We start from the raw sequence: 23,042 nt of genomic DNA on the forward strand, positions 1-23,042 counted from the left end.
CCCTCTCACCCCCCACCACCCCCATATCCTCACCTCAGTCATCTTCCACCCCCTTCTCCATAACAGTTGATCAGGTGAAGTGTCAACTTAAGAAGATCAAGAACAAGAAGGCCCCAGGCCCGGATGGCATCAGCCCCAGATTACTGAAGGACTGTGCAGATCAGCGCTGTGGTGTGCTCATGCACTTGTTTAATCTGAGCCTGAGCCTGGAGAAAGTACCGGCCCTGTGGAAGACCTCCCAATGAGCCTAACCATTTCAGGCCTGTTGTCTTGACCTCTCACTTGATGAAGACTTTGGAGAGGATCATCCTGAGTCACCTGAGACCACTGGTGAGCACACAGCTGGACCCCCTGCAGTTTGCTTACTGGCCTAGTGTTGGGGAAGTAGGTGACAGGAGGATGTTAGCTAAGCTGACATCCATCATGAACAATACCTCTCACCCTCTGCATGACACTGTAGGGTCTCTGAGTAGCTTCTTCAGCAGCAGACTTTTACATCCTCGCTGTAAGAAGGAGAGGTTCCGCAGGTCCTTCACTCCAGCAGCTGTCAGACTCCACAACTCCTGCTCTTCCTGACCATGTGCAAACTTGCACTTTTTCATGTACATATTGTGTGTATTGTGTATATTGTATTTATTAGTTTATATTTGGTGTATTTTTATCTATATTTCCATAGATGTTAATTCTATAGATGTTTATTTTCTGCTGTGGTAAATGAATTTCCCAGTTGTGGGTTTAATAAAGTTAATCTAATCTAAACTCTACTGATGTCCTGCGTGCTTTCTGACCGAAGCCCTGCAGTGGTCAATTAGGCAAATATCAGCATTAGAGGTCGCACTCCTCAACACACTCCTCTTTATGTTTAGGATTATTACGCTAAAATGAACTGTATTCAGAGTGGATGTAAAGAGCATTGGACTTGAATTAAGTTTAAGTCATTCCAGATCAGAATCTGAGCTGACAAACACAAGCAAACAGTGAGTACTTTCAGCTAACGTTAGCTACTTCGATGTATAGCTGTACAGTTAGTAAGTGGTAAAAAAATCCTTCTCTTGTGATCTGAAAATGTCGGTAACACTCTGATCCTGATCCTCCAAACTACAGGGTGAGTTTCATCTTAAACTTTACTTTGTGTTAGCTCTTAGTGCATGTCTCCAAAGGAAGCTGCTGTTTTATTTAGATAACGTTAATTTACTGTCGGGACTGAATTGACCGGGAGCTTGTTTGCTAATGTTAGCAAGCTAGCTAAACTGTCATCATATGTTACTTCCGCTATTATTACACTGAACAGAGCAGAAATAATGTGGCTGTTCAACAAGGTTCAGTTCTCCATCATAACACCTTATAATGTATGCAGGAAAAAGGCCAGGACTCATCTATGAATGGGTAGAAGGATTTCAGTTTCCCTGGTACACGTTGTCACACTGCAAATGTTTTTTTCTTCATCAAATCACAGGTGAAACACCAGGAAGCTGTATTCACCACTTCATGATCAGCACTGACGGGCACGTTATTTGTGAGGGCACCCAACCACCTGACCGTGCTCGCTGCAGTCTTTTCTACTCACTACAACTTCAATCTTCAGTCCCAAGATGACGCTGAATGCACTCTGGAATTAATTCAAAGGTGAGATGCTTACATCTTTCAACTGGTACTGTATGCTCACAGCAGCTTTGATCATGTTGACCTTGTGTTTGTTGAGTTTTGTCTCACATGTTACATACAAGCTACCTAAATCATCTGATTACTGGATCATGTTAAGGAAGCTTTTCTGACACTAATCAAGTTGAAACTATTACTTCCAAAACTACTATTACTTAATCTGCACCATGAAAGTACATGTTTCTATTTCCCCACCTGAATATACACTCTTGTTTTTCAGGCCATTCATGGGGATAAATCCTGACAGAGGCACCGAGACTGGATGGGTCAAAGTCTGGGGAAGGTCACTCAGAAAAAGATGGCATCAGTCAACCCTTGTGTCTCCAGATTACTAAAGAAATTAAGGACTTTGAGTGAGACTCTACACAAGTCAGTTCACACACTCACTCACACACACTGTTAGTGTCTTAGCCATACTGTTTTCAGTTCCCTTGGCCACTCATTCACTCCTTAGGCTGTTCCCTCACACAATCCTTATAAATATACACATACAGTAAACAATTATTTTTGATTATATTTCTTGTGTTTATTTGCATTCAGTGTTTAATGTTCATGCAGACTACAACACTTGTTAGAGATCTTTTTCTTTTTTTTCTTTTTTTAAATAACTGAAATTTTGGTTTATTTGTGTGTTGTGTTTTCACAAGCTTAATAAAGAGAGACGTGGTTTTAAAAGACACTTTGAGTATTTTAGTATTATTTGTCATAAAATTTTAAGTTGCAATTTCAAATACCATGTTTATTCAATGTATTAAATATAGTTTTATAGCAAGACTGCCAAGGAATAATTTATCAACTAATAAAGTCTAGGGAAAAAAGTGTAGTTCTTTTTGTTAGCAGTTATACTGCAGCATGTTTTATATATGTACTATAGTTAACGGTAACAATCTGCAAATATAGCTCCTGTGAAAAAATTGTAACTAAACAGTAATAAACTGCCAATCCTTCATCAGTATTTTACTGTAAAAGTAGAAATCAACAGCTTTTTGCTGTATTTCAAAAACGGTAGCAAACTGTAAATACTAGCAACCTTGCTTCCAGTTGTTTACTGTTTTTTAACTGCGAAAAATTTTTACAGTGTAGGTTATTTTGCACAGATGAAAAAAAAGTGTATTTTTCTTTGATCTCTGAAAACAACCCCAGAGCGGAAAGTGAAGTTCTTTTTTTCTTTCTTTCTTTGAAGAAAATAAATCATTTTTTGGAGGTGGTTTATATAGATGAACAAAAATTGTCAAAAAATGTATTTGCCTTTCAGGGCTTCCATATAAAACAGTAAAGAAGTTGTGTTTTTATATCTGAGAGAAATCAAAATGGGTTCTATGACATCAGACATTTCTATGTAATTTGTTTTTTCTTTTCAGCTGATGAAATGTTTTTCATATGTCAAGCTGTTAGCATCAATGTGTCAATGTCAGCGTGAGCATCAGCGGGTTCATGCTGAAGACTGACGCGGCACCTGAGGCTCACCCGGTGGCGGCAGCCATCACACAGCCTCCCTGCTCGGCGGTGGCCTCCACACAGCAGCCCTCGTGGTCATGGCTCATCCCGAAGTTGTGGCCGATCTCGTGGGCCATGGTTGCTGCAGCACCAATGGACAGCTCAGAGTGGTCCTGTGTGGGGAGGTGGGGTGAAGGAGGACTCATTAATGTAGCTCAGAAGACTGATGATCATACATCGAATCTTTCATATGTGCAGGGCTGGATTAACCCTCCATTTTGGCCCCAAGGCAAAACTGAGCTGTTGTACCATATTAACCACTGTTGATGTGTATGTGTTAGTTAGTGTGTGGGAGCTTCATCATTCACAGTTTCAGGATTATTCACCAATAAAAAAAAAAATTGTCACCTGAAGAACCGTATTATTTCTGTTTGCATTATGCTTGAGTGCAGTGTTCTAAAACAAATTCATAATTAAACTAATTATCATAATAATTGCTACATAGTTAACCTGCAGCCTTTGGGCCCACTGTTGTGTATCTGTTGTTTCTTTCTGCTTTTGTTATTGATTCATTTATGGCCCTCTGGGATTCTAATAGAGTCAAACCTAAACACATTTTCATTTTTCACACAGTTGCACCACAGTCACAGTCTACAGGTAATTTTGGAACATTTCACTTGCAAAGTGTTTAGTTGCAAAGGCATTTAAGGGAGGATCACGCAAATAATAGGTGATAGCACGCTGACAGATGCTGATTATGTGTTCCCTGAGGTCAGGCAATTTGAGACAGTTTCCCTGAACCTCTCAGAGGGAGGCACAGTGCTGATGGGATTTACACAGACACCCAGTTAACTTAGTTAGATTGACATCACAGAGCTGCACCACAGACACATCCAGAGAGGAGCACTGTATCAGTTATCTTAAGAAAGGTGCTTATAACTAAGAAACCAATCTGAGGATCAGCATCCACAGGAAATAACATAGATTTCATTAGTTACAACTAGAGCTGTACTGATTCCAACATGTTTAGCTAATTGTATTGTATTGATTGTTTTTGTTTGACTTTTTGTACCTTGTTGAGCTGTTGTTATCTCTTTTTAGACTGAACATCTGTATTTTATATACATATATTTTACGTATGTTTTTTTTGTAAATTGTATGATATCTGTGTTTTTGTTTCTTTGTTTTTGCTCTTGTCTCTTTTTCGACTTTACATCACAATCAATGCATTTCAGTATAGTACTTTGCTCTACTTTAATATCTGTATTGTGTTGTGGTTTTAAGATAATGAAAACTGATTATACATGTAAAGACCCAACAAGGGACACAAGGTGAAAATTAGCAACAGCTATAAAATAAAAAAAAAAAAACATTTATCAGCTGTATCCTACCAACCCTTTATGAACACCATAGAATCTTTTCGATTATCTAATTTGACTGTTGTCATTTATACAAAACTAGAATCACCTCCTCGTGGTTGTCTGCCTCCACCACTTAGACTAGTTTCAGCTTTTGTCACAAGTCTTTAGTTATGGCTAAAAAGTATTTTGTGAAGTCACACTGATCTTAACATTTGGCCTCCAAAATCTAATCAGTTCATCGAGTCCAAGTGAATGTTTGTGCCAAATTTGGAGAAATTCTTTGGGCAGTGGCACTTTGAGCTACATGCTAATGTTATTTGCTAAATAGCTCTAAACACAAGGACCGTTAGTACTTTTGCATTTATTGTATTTGCAACGTTTGGTTATAAACCAAACTTTTGGACAATTATACAACAAAATGATGGAGCCAGATGAAAGAGCCATAGAAATTAAGGTATCAAAGTAATTAAAGTTAATCCTGAAGGGAACATTAATGTTTGTCGCCACATTTCATGGCAATCCATCCAACAGTTGTGGAGTTAAACTCACAAACATCAACCTTCTGGTGGCAACAACCTGAGGCATGAAGCATCAACACTAAAGTACCAAAACCTGCAGTTCCTCTAATGACCACTACAGTGTGGCTTGGACAGTGAGTCAACACCCATAGATTCCTTTGTTAAAATGTCCAACTTTACAGCAGACATAAACATGTTTACAGCCTGGTACAAAAAAGTTTTGGTCCCTGAAACCTGTTTACATTTTATTAAGGCTTAAAGTTATGTAGATTGAGGGTGTGGCCTCTTTGAGTGACAGGTCGGTGAGCATATGCTTGCCACAAACCGACATGCACCAAAGTCTCTGCTCCACACACACCCCACCTCTTTGTCCACTTTGGATTAGCTGGGGGTTAGGGACAGTCAGACACTGCCAACATGGCGACGGTGGAGCAGCTCACTCTGAGCTTCAGAAACATGTGGGTGACATCACAGATGCTAAGTCCATCTTTATTTACAGTCTATGGTGGCGCTAGAGGAAAGGTCAGGGGATCATCCATTTTGTAGTCATTAGGATTCATCCTCTGGGGACCATGAATGGCTGCACAAAACGTCAGTCCATTCAGTATTTATCCATCATTTATCATTCATTAATTTTATCTGGCCCAAACTGCTGCCACAGGACCTAAAAATGACGATCAAATAAAGAGCTTTTATTAAATGGTCACTCAAAAGCAGAACACACAGCTAAATGGCTGCTGAAGTGGTACATAATAGGCACATGTGTTAGATAATGTTAAGTTCTGAAGTAAGAAACAGTCACAATGTCCTTGTTCCAAAGGTAGAAAAGTGAGACTCACAGGGCAGAGCTGCACGAATACACACACATACACACACACACACACACACACACACACACACACAGAGGCACGACGCGCGCAAACACACACACACACACACACATACACACACATAGCAGCGGCAGTATTCAGATGTATTTAGCTCCTCTTTGATCCGCTGAAAGCTGTCAGTTACTCTTAGCTCTGCCTTTGAATTATGCATAGTGTATAATGTGTGGGTGTGTTAACTGTCTGGAAATGCTGATGTTCTGCACTGAAATCCTTCCCGTGTCATTTCATCCTATGAGAGCCTCAGAGGTAGTGTGTGGTGTGTGAGGTGTATGTTGCTCTCGGTGGGCCACAGGACATTGGGATTCCACAGGCTACGGTGTGTCCACAGGAGAGCTGACAGCCTATTAGAAGCAAATCAAGCATGGAGAAGCTATCGATGTCTCCGGCCACATCCATTCAGTCCACACATGCATACGAAGCCATACAGTTCCACAGGCTGAATAATTCTACAGAGTGGACGTTTTAGAGCTGCAGGATACCAGGCGAGATCTGAATGTTAACACCCTAAACTACCAAAAGGGGATGCAGCAAGTTCCACAGGCTGAATAATTCTACAGAGTGGACGTTTTAGAGCTGCAGGATACCAGGCGAGATCTGAATGTTAACACCCTAAACTACCAAAAGGGGATGCAGCAGAGCAGAGACTCCTGCATCAGTACTCTGAAGCAGTTCCTCCCTAAGTGGGTTCAATCATCCAGATAAAAACAAAACTATTCAAACTGAGGAAGAACAACAAACTACATTAAAACAGTAAGACTGCGAAAAGAGCAATTAATGAAAGTAGTGACATCTTTTTTTAGGATAACTGAATATATTTGTCTTTTCAAAATACCGTTTTTGTCATACACCATCTAGATTAAACTAGAAAATAAATTAGATTTAACTCACATGTAAGACATAGTAACTGGTATTAATTTTCAACATGAGCTGACAAGGATCAAGTCTATAAAACTGACTGTGAGGTTTTCACACTGATTTCACAAATACCTGGTGAGAGATTAATTTATTTAGTTCAACATTCAGACCAGTCTTAAAACTTAACCCTGCATATTCTGCATATTCCTTTAGAACTCTTAACATAGTAAATGTAACCTGCATTTTTGTATATGAGCTCCATTATAATTCACATTTACGTATCCTTCCGTCAGGACCAGGAGTCCTGGGGCCGGTTTGACAGAGATATGTCAGACTGGTCTGTAGTGTTGGTCCAGTCTTAACTTTGCGCACAGATCAGTCTAATGTAAATCAGACTGTCACAGAAATAAAGACAAAAACATTAGACACCTTACCCCCACACTAACTCAGGCCTAAGACCAATGCTACAGTAATAACAATCAATGACACATGCGCTGACCAGTAGCAACCACTACCAAAAAAAACAGGAAAACATGGCTCATAATTTGTGGTTTGCTAACATTTTTATGGGGAGAGCAAAGAGTTTTTAGAGACCAAATCAGATTTGTTTTATTGTTTAACTCTTTAAATTAAACATCCTTATAACTCTTCAATTCTTCCAAATGAATGAATGAATTATTCATGAATAATTATATACAAATAAAATGGAAAGACCATCATGTCATGGGATCACACCAACTGTGACATCTTTAGTCAGAAAGTCATTACTACATGACTACATGACAACTCAGTGCTTGTGGGTCAGACCATACAGGAACACGCCTGCCCCTCAAATATAGCAGGAACTTGTGGTGCACCAAATATACAGTACAGAGTTCAAGAACATTTACATAGTCTGTCATTTACTCTGCCATCCAGAGCCAGGAGCCCAGGCTTCTAATGAACCAATGAACATTTATGTAACCTACATATGTTTGGACTGTTGGAAGAAGCTGGGGTACCACACAGAAAGGCTCCAGCTGTCCGACAAGTGCTGTGAGGCAACATCACCAACCACTGCACCAAACAATCCTCATCAATCTTTAATCTGGGAAATAAAGTGTAGAAGTTAAGACCAGAATTGTATATTTTGGAGGACGTTCTGCACAAAGGATAGTGTAGCATACATACCTGGCCTGGCATCAGTTACAAGCCATTAAAGAAGTTCATTGTAAGGACAGTTATGGACCCAAAATTGACACTTTGTCTCTGTTTCCTATCAATTTGATAGTTTGATGGTGGGAAGAGTAACAAAGGACCCTTCTCTCACAAACAGACCATGCTTTTAGCATGCCAGAGGAACACAGAACCAGACCAAGGATCAAAGGGTCAGCTCCAGAGGATTAACGAATGGACACCACGCAAATGGAGAACATAGGAAAAATCTCCTCTTTGTTACAACAAGACTCTCTCTAATGATATTTGATTGTTTCTTATATAGGACAAGTAACACCAAAAGGACTGATTATCACTAAAGTGTGAATCTTGGCATCTCCATGCCATGCATGAACACACACACACACACACACACACACACACACACACACACTCACCAACCTCCCTTCCTCTGTCCCTCTCTAGATAAGAGTCATAAACTACAACCCATATTCCAATCCTGGGTAGTGACCAGCAGAACACTCTTCACAGACACAGATCTGAGGAAGAATATATAATTAAATATCTAACTGTTCTGTAACTCATGAGATGTTTCTATGTAATAGTTCAATCCCAAACGTCTATCCTATAGAATGGTTGAAATGTAACATGTAGACTTTAAGAGAATGTCCTTCATGTGACCATACTGTCAGCATCCTTCACACACACTACATGACATCCAGAATGTCCATATTATTATTATTACAGTCAAAGAACTGCTGTGTTATCCACATTTATAGACTATTAGCTTTAAGGAAATGTTTATATTGTTGTTTGATCAGTTAACCACTTGTATTATGATTAATTCCAGGTTTGAAGGATGTAATATGAAATCAACACTCTTATTACTCCTGTCTGTCATTATTAGTGCCCTTAGGTTATGTTATTTCATTTAATGTTTTATGGTCATTGTGGAAGACGGATGTGTGAGTTTATAAGTAAACTCTAGAATTAAACTGTTCAAAAGTTCTGTGGAAAATTACTCTCTTCTCCAAGTTGAAAAACAGGAAAAGATGGTTGACGCCCCTGAAACTTACACCAGCTCCCAGGGGATAAAACAGTCATGATCAATTCATATTTTACCAAAAAAGCTCAAAAGGCTCTAAGTCATCTGCTCCAAGCTCAAAGTCCCGGCTCAAAGCCCGGCTCTGTAGCTATGTAAACTTTTAGCTCTAAGCTGCTAGCCACAAACTCGTGGCTCTTAGCCATTTTTGCACTTGATCGTTTTGTCCATGTCCTTTATTCTTTCTTTGCCACATGCTCCAAGTAACATTCTTTTTGTTTACATGCGTTTTATAAGCCAAGTCAAGATCAACTGAATCAAAACTACAGAAGTGCCTCAGAGTAATTTTGGAATTTGTCATTTTTGTAACTTTTTTTTTCCTTTTTGAAGATTTTTGAGTCATCTTGTCAATGCCAGTCTCATCTAAACTTATCCAGCCAAAGTGAAGTGCTTTAGAGTTTATTTAGCATAAACCCACAACAGACGCCATCAGAGAAGCCGACACGAAATCAAGAGTGCCCAAGACAGAAAGTCTTCTGGCAAACTCCACCAGAGCTGAACCGAGACACCAGCAGAATCCACTACAGTGATAACGCGACACCTAAGGAGGAGGAGAATCCACCTAAATCCCATGTCTCCAGGGTTACCACGGCAACCACAGCCACCTGGGTTCTACCCAATGGTCTCCAGCTACAGCGCAACTCACAGTAGGCCTGTCTTAACACTCTGCTCATGACTGGGTTGATGTCGAAATATAGTAATATTTAATTACCAAATCTCATTCATAGATGTTGTGTCATTAGCTGTATAGCCATAGTATATAGCCATAACATATTCTCTCCCACAAATGCCAACTCATCACACCGCTCATTTCATTATTAATTTCATCTTTATGATTATTGCACCTTGCATTTACTATGTAGATAGTAGTAGAGTTAATAAGCTCCTTTATTTAAACCCAGTTGTTGTCCTGTTGTTTTCTTTTGACATAGAGACTGGAGATCCATTGAATTGAGAAGTCATGGCTTCTGATATGAGATTGATAAATTTATCAATGAAGTAATTCATTGTTGTCCTCCCAGAGGACTGGTGCCCCATTTCAGAGAGCAAATTCTAAATTATTATTGCTACAACAGACAGTCAAGAAAAGATTAATTCAAACTGGGAGAAAATATTGAGGGGAAAAGAAAAGAGAGCTAAGAGGAAGAATGTTTCCTTACGTACCACATTGATGCCTCCAGAGTTTTCCAGGCTGCACATCCCCTCCAGTGGTGCCATCCCAATAGTCGTCCCCTTGAAAATCACACCCCTATTACAAAAACACACACATATACACATAATGAAAAATCACTTAACCTCAGTCTCCTCCCTGTTCACTTATGGGCTCCACAGTTCACACTGATTGCAGATGCAGCAGCAGTGCACAGCGGCCAACTTGATCAGCCTGTCAGATGTGGGAGAGGGTGTACGATGAACCTCAATTCACCATGTGGTCTCTTGGCATTTGTCACTTAGCTTACAAAAACAAAATCAAGCACTGTCTGCTGAATCAAAACAAAATAGGCCCTGTGGTATCAGCATAAGTAATTATAGAGAAAGAGGGGCCAACAATTTACTGCTTATGGATAAATCTACAAATGTGTGTGTGTCAGACTGTGTGCACGCTAGCATTTGAAATGCAGCGCCGCCACCACTGCCAGCACGCCGAGTTGCTTGCCCCAATTATAGCTCAGTGGAGCGAGAGTTTCTGCTAAATATGATCTCTGTTTTAACTAATTATTTGTCAGTTTACACATGAAATATGAAATGATGTTACCCAAAGCTGGGAGTGTGTATGTGATTAGAGACACACAGAGGCTCATCGGGGGATGGGAGTGTATGTGGGAGGATGTGGAGTTAATCAGCTTTCGTACTAGCTGAGGTACAACGATGATTATGAATCTGTGTATTAACATCAGGAGGGCAGAGAGTCTGCAGCTACCCACTCCCAACAGAAACTAAAGCAGTTCATTCCACTGATTAGTTCCTGCTGAGGTGAATATTCAGTGGAAGAATGACTGATCAATACTGATGCTGGTGAGAACAGACAAACACTGTTTAATGTTAAGGATGCTGACAAGCTGATCACAACTTGATCTTATTTGCACAGTTTCAGGTAAAATAAAAAAAGGTAATAATAAGTTATTATAACACCCGACAGGCTGTAAACAGAGCTGCAGGTTTCCAAACTTGTGAAGGAAATATACAGTTTTTCTGTGTAATGACCATCATTTGTGACATTTCAGGAACTTCTTTCAGTTCCTCCTCCAAATAAAGTGATTTCAGTGATGTTCCCAAATGTCATAATCTTTTATTATGAGATAAAACCATGTTGGTAATAAATCATAATTATTATTTATATAGCTGCTGAAATTAAAACCTGCAGATACATAACTGGAGACAAAACAAGCAACACTTTATCGCCCTTGACAGCACCTGCTGAACTGCCCTCAAGGTACTGAACCAATGTATGGAACGCATACAAAAGACGGAGATGCTAAGTGCTGGTTGTAAGTTCACTACTGTCTGTTCAATTACTGTTGTTTAACTGTGGTTTTAAATGGAGACTGAGCTGATGCAGACACCGTTAGCATGTGACGACTGTTGCTAGTTAGCTATCGCTATCGCTAGCGGGAATGAAAAGAGTGTTTGAGGGAAACACATTGAGTTTCTGAGTGGGTATAGACACTGACTGGGTTTGTTAAAGATGTGGACATTTATAGTAGAAGACTGGAGGTTTATTAGTGTTTGTGAAATTCTTGATCATGTACTTGAAACACTGCCACACAGGCTGCTGCAGGTGAGGCGCTCAGGACTTTCAGTGATAGCTGGGGTTGTCAGTGTATCACCTGCAGTAGATTCAGATCAGCTCCAGTTTAGAGAAGCAGCAGGAGCACCGGTACAGAAGCTGAGTCAGAAAAATGTGTTTAACAACTTTAGCTCAGTTCAGTGTCTTATTTTGAATATTTTAAACACTTTATTTTGCCATCAAACAGACCTTTACTTTGGAACTACATTTTTACACAAGTGCATCTATGGCACATACTGTATTTACTCAGCAGAGAAGCTGTTTGAGTCAGAGCTAGGAGTAGGTGCTAAGAGTAAGTGCACTTGTGCGTAGGAACATGGTAGTTCATTGGTGAAAATATTCAAAATAAAACAAAGATTTAAACTTTTTTTTTTCTGTGGATATTTTTAAAATGTCTAAAACATGTTTTGTCTGCTAACATTGTCCACAGCAGCTCATCACTCAGCCTCTGTCCCTACAGATATAGATACTATAGATCAGTACCTCACATAACCCCATGTCTAATAACCTTAACTTTCACTTTAACCCTGCAGCCAGAGAAACCACTTGCACAGAATCTGAAGTTTCTCCATCGCAGATTCAAATGAGCTCCAACATTCGTGCCAACAATACAGAGCCACAAAACCCTGGGTACTATTTTGTTTATTTTCTCTGTGGGTCACCAGGACATTTTCGAGGTGTGATCATCTGCTTATGTAATAAATATTTCTTGTGTTGTTGCAGCCGGTCCTTATGTTTCAGTATTTATTCCTGTTTGGTAAAAATGCGAGTCATGTGCTATAAATAAGAGCTGTAGTTGGTTAAGAATGATGCATGGGAGTGTTCAGCTCACAGTGACAGTTCAGCCTGATTATAACCAGCTAACCAGGCTTCTCTGATCCTGCTCATGGCCAGATATCAAACTCTTCAATCATGGTTTTAGTCAACCCTCAACAATCACCTCCACTGCGAGGGGATTATCAGATGTACCGATACGCTGTGATAATCCTGTAACAACATTAGAACTGAGTGGGTGGGCTACACCTAAATAATTGTCAATCAACATTAGGTAACCTAACAGAAAGAATGGTAGCATGAGGAAGTGACAACAAACATGTCCATGAGCTCATGGTCATACCAGACTGAATTAGACTGAAGCAGCAAAACATCTGAGTGTGTTTAATTAAGTGACATTGTGTTTTATCAGGTTGCCTCTCTGTAGCAACATATCTGCAAATTATGTGTGTTTAATATCTCTCTGATTACTGTTGTAAATTATGTGTGCATTTTTCAGGGTCCCCACTCTTTTCTACAGATATATTAGTTTCCAGGATGCTTCCAGGATATTTTTAGTGATGATCTTATCTTATATGACAGACAGGAGTCAGCCATACAAAATATGTTCCTATTTGTGGAAGTCTGATTTAATATAAGTGTAGTCTATACTTGGCTGTACCTATCTATACTTAATTAATTATGAAATAATGACAAATTGATCACAAGAACTGTCAAATAGCACTTTCTTGGCATTATCGTAATTATTCATTTATAACCTGCCTACAATTTTCCCAACTTGTGAATCTAGACTGAATTTAGGTTAAATGTAGATTCAAAGTTGAATTACCTCAGATTATTTACGGACAGTTTATAACATTTAAGCCCCTGTAGTACAGGGTTCCTGAAAAAAAATCTAAACCAATGCTTTTAAGACCTCAGTAAATAAAAAGACTGAACAATGTGGAAATGATTTCTTTTGCTGAGGGTTTTCTCCTGTGAACAATGATTTAAAATAGATTTGAAAGGAAATGTGGATGAAGGTCTCTTTTGTGTCTTTACTGAACATAGCCATTAAACATTAACAGTGCTTTTGGAAAAAGAATATTAACCCCTGGGTTTAATAACTGATCAAACCTCCATTGGCACAAACAGCCTCAAACCATCTCTTCCAGTAGCTGCTGAACAGACCTGCAGTACAGGATATACAATTTGGGATATAGGCAAAGAAATAGAAATATCTATTACTGCTATATTACTGCTATATTGCTGCTAAACATTTTCTAAATCCTACAGCAGAATTTTCAGGTAACCAGGGGGAAAATAACCTGTTTTTAGTGTTTTGTAGAGAAGACATTTTAGCCCTTATCACTACATGCTCATTTAAATTACTGGGGAACAGCCTAGAACCCAGCTCTACTGCATAGAAATAAACTCAGACTGAACAACAAAGCTTGTTCTGCCTGTGGACCCGTAAACCATAGTTTTATGTCTATTAGGCATAATATAACTATTAGGTTAGTGCCCCGTCTATTAAGTTAGTGCAGTTAACCACACCCAGTGCTACCGCTACAACAGTTAAACATGTCATGTCATATTATGGTCTGTTTTACCTGAACACAGCATTGAGTTTGAAGTGATGCTAACAAAGATGCTAGCAAAGTAAAAAGTGCTGTTAGCGAGTATTTAGCTGGTGTTTGGCTAACATACAGTTGGGCTCCCATTCATAGTATTGACCCTGGCTTCACATTTATTATTATCGAACTCTCAACAATGAACCGACACACATTTGAAACCTGAATCACAAACTTTAAACCTTTTGATAGAGGCAAAAGAAACTAGCAAGCAACTGAACCTAACATGCTAACAAATTATTCAGTGTTTAAGTTTAATTTATCCGGTCAACTCTTTTCCAGGTTTTCCAGGACACATGGGAACCCTGATTGTGTCTGTATGGGTGTGTTTGTGTCTGTCTCTTGCTCACGTCAGCAGCTGCGCATTGTCGTGCTTCTTGCGGGATTTCAGCTTCTGTCTCCACTGCAGGAAGGACCAGAGGGTGGCATTCGGCTCCTCCGTCACGATGCACTGGTCCCTGTCAGTCCAAACCTCCAGGCCGATCAGAGGCACACGGATGTTCAGAGCCCTGTAGAACTGAACATACAAAACACAATCATGATCCTGCACATACTGACACACAGGGTTGTCCACAATCTTGCAATTCCTCCTCAATCTGCCCTTGGGCTGAAGAAGGACACTATTGATTAGCTCCTGATGACACACACTTTTCATTCATTTATCCTTTATTTGGAGACACCAAACTTCAGAGTAGATGAGTAATAGATGGCATCAAGATATGTGATGACTGTACAACAGTATCTATCAGCTTGTTGAATGGAGCTGTTTGTTCTCTGAAGAGTTGCAGTCAGCAGCAGGAGAACCCATCAGCGTTACCTTATCCACGTAATTGGCAATTTCCATTATCCTTGCCTTGGTCTTTTCATAGTCCTTATTCTGCCGCTTAAACTGCAGGACAAGACAAAGGAGACGGAGTATTAGTGACATGAATGAGATCTGCCGCCAGAAAAGATAAATAAATTGTTAGAGACAATCCTTTAAAGTTCCCTGCAGAAGCTAATGACCCATAATTTTTTTGTGGGTGGAGCCTGTTGCAGTTGTTCCTGATTCTTTTTTCTTTTCTTTTTCAAACTTTCTTCTTTTGTCATAAGCTGTGCCCTCTGTAAACATAGAGAGAACTCTGTTCTATATTTTTCACTGAGGCCTGTGGGAGGAAGCTGGAGCACAACACACCAGGGAGGATGACAGAAGCATGAGGACCATCCCTGGTTACAACCCCAGCAGTCAGCTGGTAGAGCCATAGATTTGATATTGACCACTTTCATCAACAGCCACCCAGCAACAACACCACCTCCAACCTGCTGACCAGATGAAGACAGTACTGAGTAGACTGAGGTGTTCAAAGCCTGGCTCCTGCACAGTTCATCAAGACTGGTCCTGGTTTCAAAGTCTTCATTGGACCCCCTCCAGTTCACCCACCAACTGGATGTCGGAGTTGAGTGCCAGACTCATGTTCTCCAGCGCCTTTAACACTATTCAGCCTGACACGTAGGTTTATGCTCCTCTGGTGTCCTGGATCAAAGACTTTACCGGACATCCTTCAGAACTGTGTGTCAGACATAGTGGTGAGCAGTACTGGAGCTCCACAGAGCTCTGTCCAGTCCCCTTTTCTCTTTGACCTTCTGTCACCAACAAAAGTTCTCCAACGACTCTGCAGTTGTTGGATACATCAGGTGGGAGGATGTGTCGGAGCACCAGAGGGTGGTGAATAGTTTTGTGGACAGATGTGAGCTGAACTACCGAAGAAGCTTGTGGTGGACTTCAGGACATCAAGGACTTGTGCTACTCTGCTTGCCATTATTAGAGATGTGGTGGAGATGGACCAGGGGTACAAATACCTGGGTGTCCACTTTAAGCTCTATGGCTCTCTGGGAGAGCCAGAGTCGTCAACATCTGTGGCACCATCCCGGATAGCAAAATGAAACATCTGGCCAAACATATGCCTGGATCCTCAGCCCGTGTCTGGCCTATATACATCTACATATGGGCTGATTCCAGCTGTTATCCTCCAGTGTTTGCTGACAGCCAGGAAGGTTTTTTGTGTGTGCACCAGGATTGGTCCAGATGTGCAAGTAGCATCTGACAGTCATGCTGTATGTAGACTGGACTTTGGCCAAGGAACCAGGCATATACTGGGCCATAACAAACACAAATAAATGGCTGAGGTATTCACCACAATCATTTTACTACCTGGGATGCTAAAGATGTTTTATGAGTCTGTAGTTGCCATTTTCTGTGCTGTGGTAATCTGGGCCACATTTCCATCAGTCCTCTGCTGTTAACTACTGTTAACTTACTGTTGATCAATATTACACATTTTGTTCAGTTTACCTTTGCACATTACAATTTATTAATTGTTAACCTACTTTGCACATTTCCATTTTTGCACTTTTGTCCATTTACATGACTTTTTGCACATTTTTTTATTCACTTACTGTGTATTAATTATTATTACTTTTTATAGCAGTTTTTATTATTTTCTTATTTACTTCGTCTTTCTTAACTGCTGCTTGTACCAAAGCACTTTCCTATACTAAAGTTTTTCTGATTCTCATTCTGAACACAGTATAACTATAACCCAACCAGCCCTGCTTCACCAGTTCTACATTATCATAATTATACCAATTACGGAAGGAAAAGACCAGACTCTTCATATTAGTCACCGTTTGTGCCGTTACAATGGCATTGATGTAGAAGACAGGACCCACAACTGACTTTTATGGAGAAATAGCATCTCATCAGTGCAGCTTAGTGTCTATTTAAAAGCCCTTCAACCTTTAAATTCCACCTAAATACGCTGCCTCATTAAGCAGACAAATCCTTCCGCCTCGTCTCAACATGCTTTTTCCTCGCTGTGACTGTTATGTCAGCTCAGAGCTCTCAGTACGAAAGAGCTCCATTAGCTGGAATGAGATAATTGTTTAAGATGTGGACCCTGGTTTCATCTTGGTATGTCATTTGATGGCTGTCTGATGTAAGTGGATAAATGTGGCGCTCACGCTGATGCACTGTACACAGGAATATTCTGCAGTGGAATGGGTTGAGTAGGTGGAGGGTTAATGTCGGCTTACCAGTGTGTTGTCAGCCACGATGTACAGCTCCATGTACTTGGTTGTACCCCAGGTGTTCCTTTTAACCTGAAATAGACAAAGAACAATGGGAACATGGTTATCAATGGCATCAGTTGGTACTGGTTTGCTGCACAATACGATGCTATAAACTACATACAATGATATACTATAAACTATATACTACTATATTTATTATAAAGTCTGCCACTATAGGCTGCTTCTCAAACAAAATCAAGACATTCTGACAACCTGGCTCCATTAAAAGCCAAATTAGCTATTATTATTAGCTAATTTCTCTACTACCAAACTAAGTGATCAGTTCATTTTTATCACTGAAACATCAACTTTATGCATCCGTTTGATTCCAACCTTATTGTTATGTGTTCACTATTAACGCCTTGTTTATTCATTTGCCTATAGAAATTTAGCTATAAATAAATCAGTTATCGTCAAGTCGTGATCCAGTGTATTCCATAAAAAGCAGAGACAGAGAATCCTGAACTGAGAGTTTAATATTGGTTATAAGACTTAGTTTGTTTTGTCTATTTTCCTTGGTGCCACAATTTCATCAAGTGCAAATTTAAATTGCAGTGCAACACTCACTATAGGGGGTACTGCTACCGTGGCTCAAGTCTGGACTTAACACCAATATTGCACATTGGTGCTGTAATGACAGCCTGTGGAGCTCAGCACACACACATATCCACAGTAATCACACACATTATTCATTTGAGAGGCAAATAGTGGCAAAAGCCTTGGGACAGTCTGAGGTCTGCTGGAGCTGGCATTTCTGCATACCAACCCAGGATTAATAGGTGGCTGTGGACAGAATTGGGAGAGCCAAGGGGTATGATACAAGATTGAGCAAGATAAGGGGGAAAGGAAAGGACGATGCCCTGGTGGAGAACTAAGAGCACTTTAACATATGAGGAGTGAAGAAAGATGAGAACCATTTAAAGTAATTGAGAACGCAAATGGAAATGTGATAAATAAAGAAATAAATATGAGAAGACAAACCAAAAAATTACTATTAGTCCCAGTGGTGGAGACAGATGAACGTGGAGGGACCCACTGAGAAGTATCATCTATAACTGCAGATGAGAAAAACTAGACTCGGTCGGCCCAGACCAAACTGAAAAGCTAAGTAAAAGTCTAATTACAATCATTTCCAGGCAGTGCATCACCTATTCAATATTGTGCTTGCACATGACATAAACCTTTTCCTCTGTAGAGCCAAATGTCTTCATGTGACTGGTGATTTAATTTAGCTATGAAATAAAATAAACCAAAACAGAATTATGACTCAGTCCATTACATTAGAGAAAGTAAGTTAAATGTTAATTGATATTTTTGTTTATTTTTCAATAAACTAACTGTGAAATTTAGTTTATATAAAAACAATGCAGTGCTTGAATGGTCATACTCGCGGAGGCGCACAGTCAGGAGAGGCAAACCGTGCAAATGTTTGGGGCCCCCACGGGGAAAAGGGACTTCTGATGGCCCCTCATATTGGCACATTTTGCAATGACATCTATAAACCCCCTTAAACCTCCCATGAAGACATTATATAGTGCACTGCTGCTGCCCCAGCACCCCCCTAAGTGGCTACAGCTAGCATCTACCGATTGCCTGCATGTGAGGCCTTTAGGGGATATAAATATACATGTACCCTCAGACTGGCTGCCACTGGTCTATGGGTATTGTTCATCTGTATGTATGTCTATGAGCTGCTGATGAGAAGGGAATGTTTGATTAATGTCTGAACATGCCATTAAGCTTGGTACATACTATTACAGTCAACAAACCCACCTGGAACAATGTTATTGACATGTAAATATAGAGTATGCATCTGATTGCATTTGGTGTCTCGTCTCTGATCACGTCATTCCCTGTCAAGAACTCAACAACTGATGATGAGGAGCACGCACCCCCACTCCACAGGAAAACACAATCAGAGCTAACAGGTGGATGCTGGTGAAGAGGCGTTATTGTGTCCCGGAGATTTAATGCTGCCATTTGAATGTATCACTGGTTCCAGTTGTTTCCCTGAACTTGTTTGCAAGTCTTGCTCTGTTTTGTTTCTAACCTTAGCCTTTAACATTTTTTGAATTCATAATAGCAACAAATTCTCCTACTAGTAATCTGGAGTTATTTTATCAGGCTGGTTTAAAGAGACAATGTTACATTTGGAAAAACAAATAACTTTTACCCCTGTAGACCTGAGTTGGAGTTGCCCTCAGAGACTTGATTTGGATTTGCTCTCTTAAGACTTTTAAATTTCTCCTGTTAAGACCTGAGACTTACTTACTTTGGAAAACTTTACAGACTGAAGACTTGAGACTTGAGTTGTACTTGGTGTCAAAGACTTGAGACTTGACTTAAGTAGAATCCTCCCACACCACACAATATTCTAAGTGATTAAAACATAATTATTGAGTGAACACTGGTCCACCAAAGCTGGCATTAATAGGAAGGTATGCATTTTGTTTGCTTTAAATAACATCAAAACCATTGAGAAAAAACTGGTACAAAGCTGTCTACTAAGTGTGATAAGGCACTTTTTTTTTCCTGTGGTATTTCAGTAGTAATCATTTTTCAGATGTTTTTGGAACATATATTGGGAAATACACTTCCTCATCTTTGGACTCACAGAGATGAAACTGTTATTGATTTCCTTATCTGTACAGAAAACAAGTGTATTTCCCAACATGGTTGTCTCTTCCTACAAAAGTGGTGTTGAAATCAAAGGTCCTAACCTTATTTTCTCGCAAATGGGTGTCTGGGAGACTCACCCTTAAATTAAATGGTCTGAGCAGGTCAGAGATGTGGTTGGACTGTGCAGTTTGATGGCTGTGGCCACAGTTTCCACCTTTTATAGGCAGTTCCTCCGTACTCAGCAGTGAATGGTGAGGAGGATCCACACCACCGATTGGCTCCAGGTAGTAGGTGTCACTAGAATTCAAGGATATCAGGCCCCTGTGGTAAGAAAGAAATAAGAAAGCATTGCTCGTAAGATTGTGGTAGACACAACAATAGGTTTTCAAAGGTTAAGAAAAGCGAGTCTAATACATTAATCAACACTATGCACTTTTTTGTTGCTGCCGTTATTGCCTGAGAACACACAGTTATTAGAAGGCAAGGTCTAATTTAGCACAATGTGATTAAAAATTATCATCACATTGAAGGCAACTAATACTTAAAAAGGACTCAAAGACTGCAGTTGAAAAGTCTTTTTTGCTAACGAAGGTTCCTAACTGAGTGAAATGAACGGGTAGTATTTAAGTGGCAGCCATGATAAGAGCTGGTTGAATTCTCTGAATGCTCAGGAAAGGTGCAATGCATCCTGTAGTGGCCGTTTGTCCACAAAGAACAACGAAAAGTTTCTAATCAACCTTTAAATCATAAAAACTCAAAAGGCCACTTTTGCACCGTGGGTACACCACAGTACACGGATGGGAGAACGCATAAGGTCCAAACGACTTTCAATTTTTAACAAAAAACGTGATTTATTTAATTGGATAACAAGCAAACAAAGAACAAAGAAAAATTCCTGTGCCTCTCCCGCTACGGTAAAAAAAACATTTGCCCACCCAGGTGCATGCTGGTCCTTACTGTGCGCTTACCTATATAACCTATGATGCCTCCCTACCGTGCCCAAATGAAACAAACAAATACCAACAAAACACCCAAACTACAAAAATGATAAACTAACAGAATACTAAATTTAATCATAATGAAATCAAAATAGAATAATGAAATCTAAACACTAAACTAAATAACACCAAATAGCTCCAACACATCCTTTCTTATCCCCTTTAGCATAGGGTACACTGGACCTTAATGAAGGAAAGGAGATAATGCTGTCCCACAATTCCTTGCGGCAACAACATTTAAAGCAATGCATCATTCCATGTCAGTAACATCTGTTGCCAGAAAATTATGTAGCCAAATGTAAGCGGAGTTTGATTCTCTTAGAAACTGAGTTGTCTTTTCATCTAAGTCCTTATGAATTCTCCTTCATACCTTTCCTTGACCTCATGATGGTTTTCATCGAGGTAATAAAAAAGTGGTTAGGAAATAACTTCTTTTTAACTTTTTGACCACAGATGAAGTGCAAATCTCTGATTAAATTCATATTTTTGGGTTTTAAGACAAACTACTATGTACAATGTGATTTCTGACTCTGGTGACTCCAAGTGGTGGTGTTAAGAATGACACTGTGGCAAACAGCAACATACGCATGCACCTGTTTTCAGGGTTTTCAGTTACCTGCTAGGGCTCTACCTTCAAATTGTTTCTTTTTTTTCCTCAAAGGCATAACAGAGTGGAGCCCACTGCAGCATGCAGTGGATTTTTACCAGCTACCACTGCAATACCCAAGGAGAGGAAGTTTACAGCTCATTACTTTTCCATCTCTGCTGAAACCCTTGATGGACTATGGATTGTGTACTGCCCATTTCTCTATTGGCACACACCACATAGCTCAATTTCTGTGACATACTGAGGTAAACACATAGTAAATAATAGCACTAGTGCTAGCAAAGCTCATATTACTTTAACAACAAGAAGGCACCACCTTCTTGTTGTTAAAATAATCTTAAAGTGTAAGTAACTAAGAGCTTGTTGGAAAGTTGAACAGCATCTGAAACCACTGCTTGCACTTGTTGGAATTGGTGGGAGGGATTTTTGTAACTTTCAGATATAGATAATTTACATTTACCTCCATTTAACGCAGTGACTGGTCAGGTGTGTGTAGGTGTGAAGGTTTAAACTTCTCTCTCAAGCAAAACCAAGAATGCTTCTTTATCTCTGCTTGTCTGATTCATCACATCTGGCTACTGAGGGTTTTTCACTCTACCTTTAAGTGTGGACATTTGGAAGAAAACACTTTTGCTTTTAGATGTGCTTGGGTGATAATTTGTATGAACTAGTTCTTTTCAAGCAGACCCTGGCTTAGCCTAGTTAGCAAGGCTACTGAAAAGTAGCCTATGGATTTTGCATGAGCCCTGCTTCATAGCAATCCCCCAAGTATTCTGCATTGCTTCCCTTGACCTTGTTTGCTTACAAGTTTGACAGTTCCACCCACCATACCGAGGTCTGATCACAGTAGAACACGCAGAATTGAGATAACAAGAACTCCAAGTATACCTAAAATGCTTGCTGAGACCGCAAATGTCAGTCAAGTTCTAGGATTCTTTTTTCAATGATTTCTAAGCAGATTTATGGACGTTTATTCCCAATCTTCTGATTCCCAAATCTTTGGGAGGTTTAAATCACACGGGATAAATAAAAATAAAAATAAAAATAAAAATAAAAATATGTGCAACATGTCTGTGTGTTAAGATTTGATGGAGGTATGAATTTGAGAAGGAGTCTGACATTTGAGGCTAATAGTGGCAATCGGGTGCGTTGGGTTTTAAAGAACCGTAATTGCTTCTGCTGACACTACTGACATTCAAGACTTGCCGAGTCAAACTACAAGAAAAAACTTCCTGTTGTTTTGAGAACAGCACTGTGCACTGTGTTTCTTTCACCTCAAAAGTATATCTGCCTAACATGTCTCTCTCATAGACACTCTTTCAACTCTCCCACGCCCCCAGTTTGAAAACTTCTAAGATAATGTATTCAGATACGGAGCACATGTTAATACTGGATAGAAATGGGGTCAGATTAATAAGATTTGCTTTATCTACAAAAAGGACACAGAAAAAATCTTTGATCTGTGCAGGAGGGTGGTTGGGTGGTTGAGAAGACATTGTTTCAGTCATATTGTTGAATTTTAGTTGTGTATTCAGCCTTACAGTAAAACCATGAT

The 23,042-nt window shown here is 39.7% G+C and overlaps 1 protein-coding gene across 2 annotated transcripts in view; it reads right to left on the reverse strand.

Annotated features, from left to right (window-relative positions):
- The window catches only part of adam19a (ADAM metallopeptidase domain 19a), a 243,823-nt gene that overhangs the window by 48,223 nt on the left and 172,558 nt on the right, over nucleotides 1–23,042 (reverse strand). For both annotated transcript variants that reach the window (XR_002761702.2, XM_023423897.2), the window contains exons 6-11: nucleotides 20,020–20,203; nucleotides 17,228–17,293; nucleotides 14,973–15,044; nucleotides 14,506–14,672; nucleotides 10,145–10,229; nucleotides 3,130–3,272 (exon numbers count right to left, since the gene is read on the reverse strand). Coding sequence is in view for 1 of the 2 variants with exons in the window: in XM_023423897.2 (XP_023279665.1) it covers nucleotides 3,130–3,272; nucleotides 10,145–10,229; nucleotides 14,506–14,672; nucleotides 14,973–15,044; nucleotides 17,228–17,293; nucleotides 20,020–20,203 (717 nt within the window). In the remaining variant the exon portion in view is untranslated. The remainder of the gene's footprint in view (nucleotides 1–3,129; nucleotides 3,273–10,144; nucleotides 10,230–14,505; nucleotides 14,673–14,972; nucleotides 15,045–17,227; nucleotides 17,294–20,019; nucleotides 20,204–23,042) is intronic.

This window comes from Seriola lalandi, unplaced genomic scaffold, assembly GCF_002814215.2.
Source record: "Seriola lalandi dorsalis isolate HSWRI2012SDOR001 ecotype SW California unplaced genomic scaffold, Sedor1 jcf7180002054694, whole genome shotgun sequence".
In the NCBI taxonomy this organism is placed as follows: Eukaryota; Metazoa; Chordata; class Actinopteri; order Carangiformes; family Carangidae; genus Seriola; species Seriola lalandi.